The sequence below is a fragment of the Rana temporaria genome, chromosome 6 (assembly GCF_905171775.1).
Source record: "Rana temporaria chromosome 6, aRanTem1.1, whole genome shotgun sequence".
Classification (NCBI taxonomy): Eukaryota; Metazoa; Chordata; class Amphibia; order Anura; family Ranidae; genus Rana; species Rana temporaria.
Genome location: NC_053494.1, coordinates 221564453 through 221578421, shown reverse-complemented (window position 1 = coordinate 221578421; position 13969 = coordinate 221564453). Strand labels below are relative to the sequence as shown.

Here is a 13969-nt window from a genome sequence, read left to right as displayed (position 1 = left end):
ACCCCATCCCTCAGTACAGACCCCTCTCCCTCAGTACAGACCCCCCTCCCTCAGTATAGATGCCTCTCCCTCAGTACAGACCCCCCCACACTAAGTATAGACCCCTCTCCGTCAGTATAGACCCCCACTAAGTTTAAGCTCCCAATGACAAACAACCCCCCTCCTTCATTACTACAGACACCCCCTCAGAAGAAAACACCCCCCAGAACAAACCACCCCCCCTCCATCAGTATAGACCCCCCTCAGTACAAACCATCTTCCCTCCATTAGTACAGACCCTCCCCCCCTCAGGACAAACCACCCCCCAGAACAAACTCCCCCCTCTATTAGTACAAACCACCCCCTCAGAACAAACCACTCCCCCTACGTATAATATAGCTGTGTCCAGCAGAAAAAAAAGCAACCCTATCGGCAAGCAGCCAACCCCCCCCCCCCCCAGTTAAGCTTTGGGGTGTTAATGGATTCCATTGGCCAAGATATTTATTTATTCTGACCATTGAAATGTATTAATGCTCAAATGTAGCTAAATGTAAGTCTAGATACATTTAGATATTTCTACATGCGTCTGGGTGTGTCAAGTGTTCTTCTGCTCACAAGCTCCTCCCCTGAATGCGCTGGTGATGGGGTTTTTTTTTCCAGCTTGTAAACCCTCCTCTTTAATACACCTATGTGTGCATAGATACACAGGGGGGGGGGGGGGGCTGGGGGATCGACTAAAACTGGAGCATGCAAAATATGGGGCAGCTCTGAATAGAAACCAATCAGCTTCCAGGTTTTATTGTCAAAGCTTAATCGAAGAATTTGAAGTTAGATATTGATTGGCTACCATACACAGCTGCACCAGTGTGCCACATTTTTAGTAAATCTCCCCCATAGGCTAGCGTAGAGAAGTGATCTTGTCAGAAGAAAAGCTGCTGAGAGTCTTGACACTTCCCCATAGTCCTCGTTGTGCTCTCTGAGGTCACTTGGTGAAGGTGATGAGATATTCCGGATAGGCCTGGACGTCATTGAATATCACGAACACTGAGGGTGCTGATATTTTATCTGTGGCGCTGTCGTACAGGTCGGTGGGGTTTGATGGGTTCTTGGCTGGAGGGACGATCATTCTTTTATTCCCCACACAGTAGACCCCGGTGAGGACGCGGGCCAGGTACATGTACTTGTATCCATTTGTATCAGGTTTGGAGTATGTGTCGTCCGCAGAGTAAATGGCATCAGCAGCGAAATACGTTCCTTTTCCCAACAACGCAGCTGAATTCATAGAGAGAGAAAGAAAAGTATTCATCACAGATCACCAGATACAATACAGAATATATACCGATCAACCATAACATTCTGACCACTGACAGCTAAAGCCAATAAGATTATCTGGTTACATCTGAAAGTGGATGGAATACGTGAAAAAATGGACAAGTGTAAGGACTGGAGGGACTTTGACAAGGACCAAATTGTAATGTCTAGACGACTGGGTCAGAGCATCTCCAAAACGGCAGCTCTTGTGGGATGTGCCCGGTCTGCTGTGGTCAGGACTGACCAAAAGGGGTCGAAGGAAAGAAAACAGGCCAACTGGCAACAGGGTCCAGGGTGGGCAAGGTTCACTGATGGAGATAGGGAAGGAAGGCTCATTGATGGAGGTGGGGAGGGAAGGCTCGTTGATGGAGGTGGATAAGGAAGGCTCATTGAGGTATGGAGGGAAGGATCATTGCTAGAGGTGGGGAAGGGAAGGATCATTAATGGAGGTGGGGAGCAAAGGCTCATTGATGGAGGTGGGGAGGGAAGGTTCATTGATGGAGGTGGGGAGGGAAGGCTCATTGATGGAGGTAGTGGGGGGAGGCTCATTGATGGAGGTAGTGGGGGAGGCTCATTGATGGAGGTAGTGGGGGGAGGCTCATTGATGGAGGTAGTGGGGGGAGGCTCATTGATGGAGGTAGTGGGGGGAGGCTCATTGATGGAGGTGGGGAGGGAAAGCTCATTGATGGAGGTGGGGAGGGAAAGCTCATTGGTGGAGGTGGGGAGGGAAGGCTCATTGATGGAGGTAGTGGGGGGAGGCTCATTGATGGAGGTAGTGGGGGGAAAGCTCATTGATGGAGGTAGTGGGGGGAAAGCTCATTGATGGAGGTGGGGAGGGAAGGCTCATTGATGGAGGTGGGGAGGGAAGGCTCATTGATGGAGGTGGGGAGGGAAGGCTCATTGATGGAGGTGGGGGGGAAGGCTCATTGGTGGAGGTAGGGAGGGAAGGCTCATTGGTGGAGGTAGGGAGGGAAGGCTCATTGGTGGAGGTAGTGGGGGGGAGGCTCATTGATGGAGGTAGTGGGGGGAAAGCTCATTGATGGAGGTAGTGGGGGGAAAGCTCATTGATGGAGGTGGGGAGGGAAGGCTCATTGATGGAGGTGGGGAGGGAAGGCTCATTGATGGAGGTGGGGAGGGAAGGCTCATTGATGGAGGTGGGGGGGAAGGCTCATTGGTGGAGGTAGGGAGGGAAGGCTCATTGGTGGAGGTAGGGAGGGAAGGCTCATTGGTGGAGGTGGGGAGGGGAGGCTCATTGATGGAGGTGGGGGGAGGGAAGACTCATCGATGGAGGTGGGGGGAGGGAAGGCTCATTGATGGAGGTGGGGAGGGAAGACTCATTGATGGAGGTGGGGAGGGCAGGCTCATTGATGGAGGTGGGGAGGGGAAGGCTCATTGATGGAGGTGGGGAGGGAAGGCTCATTGATGGAGGTGGGGAGGGAAGACTCATTGATGGAGGTGGGCAGGGAAGGCCCATTGATGGAGGTGGGGGGGGGATGGCTCATTGATGGAGGTGGGGGGGGATGGCTCATTGATGGAGGAGGGGAGGGAAGGATCATTGATGGAGGTGGGGGGGGGAAGGCTCGTTGATGGAGGTGGGGGGGAAGGCTCATTGATGGAGGTGGGGGGGGAAGGCTCATTGATGGAGGTGGGGGGGGAAGGCTCATTGATGGAGGTTGGCGGGGGGGAAGGCTCATTGATGGAGGTGGGGGGATGGCTCATTGATGAAGGAGGGGAGGGAAGGCTCATTGATGGAGGTGGGCAGGGAAGGCTCATTGATGGAGGTGGGCAGGGAAGGCTCATTGATGGAGGTGGGGAGGGAAGACTCATTGATGGAGGTGGGGAGGGCAGGCTCATTGATGGAGGTGGGGAGGGGAAGGCTCATTGATGGAGGTGGGGAGGGAAGACTCATTGATGGAGGTGGGGAGAGAAGGCTCATTGATGGAGGTGGGGAGGGAAGGCTCATTGATGGAGGTGGGGAGAGAAGGCTCATTGATGGAGGTGGGGAGGGAAGGCTCATTGATGGAGGTGGGGGGATGGCTCATTGATGGAGGAGGGGAGGGAAGACTCATTGATGGAGGTGGGGAGGGAAAGCTCATTGATGGAGGTGGGGAGGGAAGGCTCATTCATGGAGGTGGGGGGATGGCTCATTGATGGAGGAGGGGAGGGAAGACTCATTGATGGAGGTGGGGAGGGAAAGCTCATTGATGGAGGTGGGGAGGGAAGGCTCATTGATGGAGGTGGGGAGGGAAGGCCCATTGATGGAGGTGGAGAGTGTTTTGCAGTGCAATGAATATTTTGTATGATTAGGAGAAGGATAGTGTGGGGGGGGGAGGGTCCTCTTCTCACCATTGCTCCCAGCGAAGGCTCTGTTGAACCCATTACGATTTATATTACTGGTTATCCCACTCTCGGTGCCATGGAAGAGCCTCTTCTCATTGGTCCTGGTGCCGATCTTGGCATTGATACTGTCCTTCTTTATTTGGTAATTCTGATACAAATGAATGTTCTGTATTCTCTCAATCTGGGAGGAAATAAAATAAAACAAAATCATCATCTGTGTTCACCGATCCCCCCCCCCCCCCCAATCACATCTGATACCATAGGAAGTATACCTGCACTGCATGGGATTGTGTACAGCTAAAGGAACCCAGGCTGGCAAGATGACACTACTTCCAGTTTGGGGGGCGGATTGAGTATAGCAAACAACATGAACTAACCATGGAAGCCCCCAGAACATTCTGAGGCACAGTGGAAGCTCTGACACCTCCTCTCCTTACATCATTAACCGGTTAATGACCGGCTGATTACTGTGTAAACGTGACTGTCAGGGAAGGTGTTAACCACTAGGGGGCGAGGAAGGAGTTAAGTGTGTCCTAGGGAGTGATTCTAACTGTGTGGGGGATGGGCTACAAGTGACACGACACTGATCGCTGCTCCCGATCTCAGCGAGCAGACGATCAGTGTCCTGTCACTAGGCAGAACAGGGAAATCATGGCTGGCACACAGCGGGGGGGTTAGGTAGCAGGGAGACTCGCACATGGACAGAGCGGGCGATCAGTGTGTCTGATGGGGTGAGATTGCCGTAACCGATCTTCTGTGTGGCTCTCCCTGCAGCAGCTGAAATCGGGAAGGAGGAGAGGCGGGGTTTCAGCTGCTGCAGGGAGAGCCACACAGAAGATCGGTTCCCGTAATCTCCCCCGTCAGACACACTGATCACCCGCTCTGTCCACATGCAATTGACCTTAATAAGGGGAGAGGGAAACTGCAGGGGCCACTCATGCACCTGGGGCACTGCCCAGGGGGGTCCATGAATTAAGGTGGACCCGCCATGCCCCATTATCTACATTACAGAAGCAGGAGGCTAAAATTTTTCTCAAAATTCTACATATGTGATGTGGAGCGAAGTTTCCCCTTCAGCGTTACCTTAATTATTCTCATCTGACACGTCTGTGTGAAGAGCCCTTCGACCTCTGAGTAGTCCGAGCTTCTGCTGGTCAGAGGTACCACCTTCAGCTGGGTGTTGTCCATGGAATCCCAAAACGGGGGGATTACCAGAGACTCGGCTGTAATATGAAGAGTTACATTTTGGTTTCATTGAAGACAATTATCACCCATCAGGGTACATCATAGGTGTGCGCAGCCTATTGCATTAGGGTGTGCACCTCAGGGCCGATCCTAGGGTCACAGGCGCCTGGGTGCAGAAATATTTCTTGCACCCCCACATGGTCAGAGACTGCAGACATAGTACAGGAGACGGTCAGAGACTGCAGACATAGTACAGGAGATGATCAGAGACTGCAGACATAGTACAGGAGATGGTCAGAGACTGCAGACATAGTACAGGAGATGATCAGAGACTGCAGACATAGTACAGGAGATGGTCAGAGACTGCAGACATAGTACAGGAGATGGTCAGAGACTGCAGACATAGTACGGGAGATGGTCAGAGACTGCAGACATAGTACAGGAGATGGTCAGAGACTGCAGACATAGTACAGGAGATGGTCAGAGACTGCTGACATAGTACAGGAGATGGTCAGAGACTGGAGACATAGTACAGGAGATGATCAGAGACTGCAGACATAGTACAGGAGATGGTCAGAGACTGCAGACATAGTACAGGAGATGGTCAGAGACTGCTGACATAGTACAGGAGATGGTCAGAGACTGGAGACATAGTACAGGAGATGATCAGAGACTGCAGACACAGTATAAGAGATGGTCAGAGACTGCAGATATAATAATAATATTTTGGTTTCATTGAAGAACACAATTATCACCCATCAGTGTACATTGATATGTATCTCGGAGTGCCGACCAATAGGACACGATCATGGTCACACCCTGCAGAATGGATTGCAGGTAACACCTCCCCCCGTCACCCATATCAGAAGTACAGGAAGGAGAGGATTGACATCCAGAAGAAATATAATAGTCAGAGTATTAAAAAAAAAATCCAGGGCTGTCTTTAAGGCAGGGCAAAAGGGGGCAGCTGCCCTGGGCCCCGTCATTATTGTGGGGCCAAAAAGCAGCTGCCCCATATTTGCCAACTATCCCAGTTTAAATACCCTCATCCCTTGAGGTTTTTGTCCAGTGCTGTGTCCTGATATGGTTGCCAGAGGTTACAGTGTATCATTACTGCTTACTGACTGGTTGCTAGAGGATACAGCACACATTACGACACACTGATTAGTTGCTAGAGTTTACAGCACATGATTTCTTCTTGTTGATTGGTTGCTAGAGATTACTGTACAGTAATACTGCTCACTGATTGGTTGCTAGAGGTTACAGTACATCATCTCCTCACTGTAAGGAGGAGATGAATACCGCCTTTGTTTACATATGAATGCCGCCGGCCGCAGAAAAATGTACATATTAATGCCGCTGCTACTTAAATATGCATGCCGGTTATTTACATGTAAACACAGGGGGCCAGATTCAGATACACGATACGACGTCGTATCTCTGAGTGCGCTCGGTCGGATCTATGCGCCTGATTCATAGAATCAGGTTCCGCATAGATCTTCCTAAGATCCGACAGGTGTAATTGTCTTACACGGTCGTATCTTAGGCTGCATTTTCTGGCTGGCCGCTAGGTGGCGCTTCCGTATGTTTAGGCAAGGAATATGCAAATTAGCATTTACGCCGATTCAGAAAAGAACGACAGCCCGGCGCTTTTTTTTTTACATCGTTTGCGTTAGGCTTTTTCCGGCGTAAAGTTACCCCTGCTATATGAGGGGTATGTGCGGCGTATCCTATGTTAAGTATGGGCATCGTTCCCGTGTCGAATTTTGTAAATTTTACGTCGTTTACGTAAGTCATTGGCGAATAGGGCTGGACGTCATTTACGTTCACGTCGATTCCAATACGTCCTTGCGGCGTACTTTGGCGCAATGCACACTGGGATATTTTATGGACGGAGACATGAAGGTCATAAAAAAAAAACATAAAAAATGCGGGGTCAAGTCAAATTTAAATACAGCACGCCCCCAACATCCCCATTTGAATTACGCGGCCTTACGCCGCAACACATACGTTAGGCCGCCGTAAATAAGGGCGCAAGTTCTTTCTGAATACAGAACTTGCGCCCAAAGTTACAGCGGCGTAACGCATCTCCGATACGTTAAGCCGATATAAAGATACGCTGAGGTATCTGAATCCGGCCCAGGGTCTGCAGGTGAGTCGTCTGTACACAAAAATAGGGCAGAGCTAGGGAAAGCTTTAGTAGCAGCACTTCACACTGAGATGTCAGGACACAGCACAGGACGAAAACTTCAAGGGACAAGGGAATTTAAACTGGGAGAGTTGGCAAGTATAAGGCAGCTGCTTTGGGCCCCACAACCAGGGCCGCCATCAGGGGGGTACAGGCTTTACACCTGTAAGGGGCCCGGCTGGCCCCCCTCCCGTTTTTTTTTTTTTTCAATGTTCCCTATATATTTTTTACATTACACCTGTAAGGGGTCCGATGGTCCCCAGGGCCACTTACGGGCCCGGCTGGTTCCCCTCCCTTTTATTTTTAATGATTTTTTTTTTGTCAGCACCCTTAGGGGCCCTGCCTAAAGCGGTGTAAGGGGCCCCAAAATTTGTGATGGATGCCCTGCCAACAACAATGACAGGGCCCTTTTTCCCTGCCTTAAAGACGGCCCTGTCTGGAAGTCTCCAAAATCTCTCCAGGGTAATAAAGAGAACCTTCAAGTCTCTGACCACCAAGAACTCCCAAGGCTGCCATTTCATTTATATTTCTGTTAGCCGGAAAGGCCCAATAAAATTTAACAAGATGACCAGAGGCGGTTCTTGGCTTTGTGAGGCCTTAGGCGAAACTTGACATGGGACCCCCACTCATACCCATGATGGGAAAAATAATTCAAGGACAAGAGCCTCTTCCCCACAACCCTGGCTGGTGGTTGTGGGGGGTCTGCGGAAAGGGGGCTTATCGGAATCTGGAAGCTCCCTTTAACAAGGTGGCCCCCAGATCCTCTTTAATAACTAAGGGGCGGGGCCACCCTGGTGAACCCGCCCACTTGTGACGTCATTGACTGAGGGCATGCTGGGTCATTGACGTCACAAGGGGTTGTGTCACCGATATTTACTGGTTGTTAGGGACGCTGACGGCCCCGAGTCAGGGCTCTTAACGGTGCCTGAGCACATCAGCGTTAAGGTCCCCCGTCCCTCAAAACTGGGGTAATGCATTGGGTAAGTTAGGCGGCCACGAGGCCCCTGTGAGTGTGAGGCCTTAGGTGACCGCCTAATTTGCCTAATTAAAGAGCCGCCTCTGAAGATGACTGATAAAGATCTGAACAAGAAAAGAAAGGAAAATTACCATGTTTTGGATTCCGTTGAAGCTTAATTATGTTTCCTTTGCCATCGTTTGCGTTCTTCACCTCTGCAATTGCCTTGTACTTTACCCCGGCGATATGAATATATACGGAACCTTTCTCATTATAAGACTTTTCCAGCTCCAAGTTGGTCATTTTGTCGAAGGGAATAAAGTTGGTGCCTTGGTAATATCCCCACTCCACCACGTTACCGCAGAGCTCCGCCTCTTGTTCCCGCGTCTTCCGATCCCGCACATCTTTTATCATGGCTTGGATCTTATTACTGACCTCCAGAACGTCCCTGGTGAGGCCCGTCACCTGTATGGTGGACTGCGGTGAGTCGAATATAATATAGACTCCATGTAGCCTTTGAAGCTGAGCCAGAACGCCATGGTCCTTATCATCCAAGTCCTGTATCCAGGGATCGGCGATCGTATTGTCATGCTGATCCTTTGTTACGAGAGCCTGGAGCCAGTCTGAGGCGGCTTTCACAGATTCTTGTCGCTCGGCACACAGGTGGATAATGGCCGGCTCAATGTTTTCTCTCAGCTCAAAGACTTTGGGTTCTTCTACTTCTTCTGTTTCTTCTTCCTCTTCTTTACTGTTGTTTTTGGCAGATTGGCTCGTACCAAAAAAGGCCGCTATAAGAGAAGGTAAAGAATATCGGGATAAGACACAAAGCACCTACAGAATTTGTATACCATGTAGCAGTGGCGGTGCGTCCATAGAGGGCGCAGGAGCGCAGCCCCCCTCTCTCCTGCACCGCTCTATCACCAATAGATGCATGCATTGCATGAATCTATCTATTGTCGCCGCTGCCGCCCCCCTATTCAGGTGTCCGGCCCCATGTCGGGCGCCGGGCATCTGAGTTACAGCGGCGGGGGTGTTTTTGAAATGCCTGACTGGAGCCGTCGGCTCTAATAGGCGTCCAGATTGGTAAACAGCGGGCACCATGCTGTGCGTTCGCTGTTTACTCAGTGTTGTGTTGGGGAAGCGAATAAACCTCTTTCCCAACACTGACCCGCCTCTCAGCCAATCAGGTGCTTGGGTCACCTGATTGGCTAAAGCGACAGGCGCTGTGATTGGATGCCTATTAGGCATCCAATCATAGCAGAGGACAGGAAGAGGTCGGAAGAAGACATTGAGGACTCGGAGTGTGGAGGACAGCGCCGTGACCCGAGACAGGTAAGTGCCGGGCAGGGGATGCACACTGGCAGCATTTGAAGGGGCACACTGGCGGCAATTGATGGGTACAGTGGCTGCGCTTGATGGGAACAGTGGCTGCAATTTATGGGCACAGTGGCTGCGTTTCATGGGCACAGTGGCTGCGTTTCATGGGCACAGTGGCTGCGTTTCATGGGCACAGTGGCTGTGTTTCATGGGCACAGTGGCTGCAATTGATGGGGCACAATGGCTGCACTTGATGGGCACAGTGGCTGCAATTGATGGGTACAGACCGTACAGTAGCTGCATTTGATGGGCACAGTGGCTGCGCTTGATGGGCACAGTGTCTGCGTTTGATGGGCACAGTGTCTGCGTTTGATAGGCACAGTGGCTGCAATTTATGGGTACAGTGGCTGCGTTTGATGGGCATAGTGGCTGCGTTTGATGGGCATAGTGGCTGCGTTTGATGGGCACAGTGGCTGCGTTTGATGGGCACAGTGGCTGTGTTTGATGGGCACAGTGGCTGCGTTTGATGGGCACAGTGGCTGCGCTTGATGGCCACAGTAGCAGAACTTGATGGGGCACACTGGCATCAATTATTGGGGCACACTGGCGGCTATTGAGGGGGCACACTGGCGGCTATTAATGGGGCACACTGGCGGCAATTGATGGGGCACACTGGCGGCAATTGATGGGGCACACTGGCGGCTATTGATGAGGCACACTGGCGGCTATTGATGGGGCACACTGGCGGCTATTGATGGGGCACACTGGTGGCAATTGATGGGTACAGTGGCTGCGCTTGATGGGAACAGTGGCTGCAATTTATGGGCACAGTGGCTGCGTTTCATGGGCACAGTGGCTGCGTTTCATGGGCACAGTGGCTGTGTTTCATGGGCACAGTGGCTGCAATTGATGGGGCACAATGGCTGCACTTGATGGGCACAGTGGCTGCAATTGATGGGTACAGATCGTACAGTAGCTGCATTTGGTGGGCACAGTGGCTGCGCTTGATGGGCACAGTGTCTGCGTTTGATAGGCACAGTGGCTGCAATTTATGGGTACAGTGGCTGCGTTTGATGGGCATAGTGGCTGCGTTTGATGGGCATAGTGGCTGCGTTTGATGGGCACAGTGGCTGCATTTGATGGGCACAGTGGCTGCGTTTGATGGGCACAGTGGCTGCGTTTGATGGGCACAGTGGCTGCGTTTGATGAGCACAGTGGCTGCGCTTGATGGCCACAGTAGCAGAACTTGATGGGGCACACTGGCATCAATTATTGGGGCACACTGGCGGCTATTGAGGGGGCACACTGGCGGCTATTAATGGGGCGCACTGGCGGCAATTGATGGGGCACACTGGCGGCAATTGATGGGGCACACTGGTGGCTATTGATGGGGCACACTGGCGGCTATTGATGGGGCACACTGGCGGCTATTGATGGGGCACACTGGCGGAAGACTTCCTGTCCAATAAAACATTGTCAATGGTAAAGGAAGTGTCCTATCAGGAGTTCCAGAACTTTGTGTCCTATCAGGAGATCCAGAACTTTGTGTCCTATCAGGAGTTCCAGAACTTTGTGTCCTATCAGGAGTTCCAGAACTTTGTGTCCTATCAGGAGTTCCAGAACTTTGTGTCCTATCAGGAGTTCCAGAACTTTGTGTCCTATCAGGAGTTCCAGACTTTGTGTCCTATCAGGAGTTCCAGAACTTTGTGTCCTATCAGGAGTTCCAGAACTTTGTGTCCTATCAGGAGTTCCAGAACTTTGTGTCCCATCAGGAGATCTTCATTTACAGAGATGACATGAGCAGCTCACACCCGGACACAACCTGCAGCCTTACCCAAAAAGAACATTCCTGAATGATTGGCACAGTAATTCAGTATGTGAGATGATTCTAAAAACTACGACACTTACCTGTTAACCTAGAAAACCAGGACGGTTTGGCTGCAGGTGACGGCTCCTTCTTCGTCATGCTGGTATGGAAATCTTTTAACATTGGTGGCTGGAATATTACCATCGTCACGTGTTGGACGGTCACCGCTGATTTCGATTTGACAAAATCCACCACGGCGTCTAGAATTGCGTCAGCCACTGCCGCAGAGGACACGGCGCCGGCACCTGGGCAAAGAGAGGGCAAGATAAGAGCAGAGGGTGACCAAGAGGGCACATTATGGAGGACATCCTCGTCGTCATCATCATTGTTCCACAAAGAGTTCAATGCAGTTTATCTAATCAGCGATCACATCAATAATCTTTGGCGAGCAGTTTCTGAAATTCCCGTTGTTCTAGTTTTGAGGTCATGTTCTTCATTTCAGCTTTAGACTCAAAGCACATATCGTCCGTCTGAACTTTCATGTGCAGTGCCTTGAAAAAGTATTCATACCCCTCTATATACAGTGCCTTGAAAAAGTATTCATACCCCTTAAAATGTTACAACCAAAAACGTAAATGTATTTTATTGGGATTTTATGTGAGAGACACAAAGGGGCTGATTTACCAAGCCTTTACTCCATGACTCATGGAGTAAAAGCAGGAGTAGCAGCCGTTTGGCCATTTACTAAAGAAATACGCTGCTAGTGCAGTGTATTTCCCTAGTTACTAATGTGCTCCGTGCGCCCAGGAGAGGGTGCATTGTGCACCAGTACAGACCTGGCGCACGGCACATTAAACTATAAATTGCGGGGGTTTGGGCGGGAGTTTATTAGGGGGGGATGCAGGGGAAGTGAAGTGACATGTGTTTTGAAGTGTTTGGCGGGCCGAATTGAAAGGGAGTGTTTTTTGAAAACAGATCCCCGTACGCTTGCACAGTGCGCCTGAACCTCGGGAGGTTCATTTGCATACTGGGCATGCGCAGAGAGAAAAGTCAGGGATTCCCGTGCGCCCTGTCAGTACGCCGTGAAAATCTTGGTAAATACCAAGCGGCGTACCCGTGATTGCGCTGCGTGACGCGGCGCACGGGAATCTCCGAGCTGTTTTCAGCCCTGAAGGGGAACTCGGCGCCAAATTTCAAACTTGAAATCGGCGCGGGTCCCCCTTCAGGGCTACATTAGGCTCTTAGGCTTGGTCCGGAACGTGAGGGGTTAAACCCGCGCCGATTCGGCGCGGGGGTCCCCCCCAGATCCAAACCAAGCCCTCATCCCAAGCATGCAGTCTGGCCCGGACAGGAATGGGGGAGGGGACGAGCGAGCGGCCCCCCCCTCCTGAGCCGTACCAGACCGCATGCCCTCAACATGGGGGAGTGTGTGCTGTGGGGGAGGGGGGCACTGCCCCCCCACCCCAAAGCACTCTTGCCCCCATGTCGATAGGGACAAGAGCCTCTTCCCGACAACCCTTGCCGTTGGTTGTCGGGGTATGCGGGCGGGGCTAATCGGAATCTGCGAGCTCCCTTTAATAAGGGGGCCCCCAGATGCCGGACCCCCACCCTATGTGAATGAGTATGGGGTACATCGTACCTCTACCCATTCACATGGGGGAAATGTAAAGTAAAAAAAAAACACCACACAGAATAAAATATTTTATTAATCTGCTCCGGAGCCCCCCCTTTCTTCTTTAGCTCTCTTAGAAGGGGGGGTTTCTTCTCTCCCGATCTTCCGCCGGGACCCTGGGCTTCGGTGATTTCTGCCGGGGGAGGGCGCCATCCCTCGGTCCTCTCCGGAGCCTTCCGCCGGGGGCCCCCACCCCATTTAAGCTCTTTTTCATTAGGGAGGGGCATCCGGACTTCGGGGTCTTCTGCCGGGGGATGGCGCCTATCCCCCGGTCTTTCCGGTGCCTTCCGCCAGGGTTCCGGTCTTCCTGGTCTTCTGCCGGGGGTGCGCCAACTCCCCGGTCTTTTCTCTGCTCCCTCTTCTGCCTGGCTCCCCCGCGGAGCCAGGGCTTTCTTCCGTCTTCTTTCTTCTCTCTTCCTTCTTCTGCCTGTCTCCTCCGGGAGCCCAGGGCTTGTCTCCGCTGTCTTCTCCCTTCTCTTCCATTGGATGTTGACACGACGAGGTCCGGCGCTGGAATGCCGTCTGAGCAGTGGGCATGGACTTATATAGGGCAATGCCACCATGTGACCTCAACCCATGTGACATCACATTCCCATCATGCCCAGGGAATGTGATGTCACATGGGTTGAGGTCACATGGTGGCATTGCCCTATATAAGTCCATGCCCGCCGCTGACACGGCATGTCAGCGCGGAACCTCGTCGTGTCAACATCGAATGGAAGAGAAGGGAGAAGACAGCGGAGACAAGCCCTGGGCTCCCGGAGGAGACAGGCAGAAGAAGGAAGAGAGAAGAAAGAAGACGGAAGAAAGCCCTGGCTCCGCGGGGGAGCCAGGCAGAAGAGGGAGCAGAGAAAAGACCTGGGAGTTGGCGCACCCCCGGCAGAAGACCAGGAAGACCGGAACCCTGGCGGAAGGCACCGGAAAGACCGGGGGATAGGCGCCATCCCCCGGCAGAAGACCCCGAAGTCCGGATGCCCCTCCCTAATGAAAAAGAGCTTAAATGGGGTGGGGGCATCCGGCGGAAGGCTCCGGAGAGGACCGAGGGATGGCGCCCTCCCCCGGCAGAAATCACCGAAGCCCAGGGTCCCGGCGGAAGATCGGGAGAGAAGAAACCCCCCCTTCTAAGAGAGCTAAAGAAGAAAGGGGGGGCTCCGGAGCTGATTAATAAAATATTTTATTCTGTGTGGTGTTTTTTTTTTACTTTACATTTCCCCC

At 52.0% G+C, this 13969-nt stretch overlaps 1 protein-coding gene across 1 annotated transcript in view; it reads right to left on the bottom strand.

Annotated features, from left to right (window-relative positions):
- Positions 1-741: 741 nt before the first annotated feature.
- The window catches only part of LOC120944285 (protein mono-ADP-ribosyltransferase PARP14-like), a 62719-nt gene continuing 49491 nt past the window's right edge, over positions 742-13969 (bottom strand). The window contains exons 10-14 of the mRNA XM_040358310.1: positions 11184-11387; positions 8111-8746; positions 4714-4853; positions 3637-3811; positions 742-1251 (exon numbers count right to left, since the gene is read on the bottom strand). Of these exons, the coding sequence (XP_040214244.1) occupies positions 962-1251; positions 3637-3811; positions 4714-4853; positions 8111-8746; positions 11184-11387 (1445 nt within the window). The 3' untranslated portion in view covers positions 742-961. The remainder of the gene's footprint in view (positions 1252-3636; positions 3812-4713; positions 4854-8110; positions 8747-11183; positions 11388-13969) is intronic.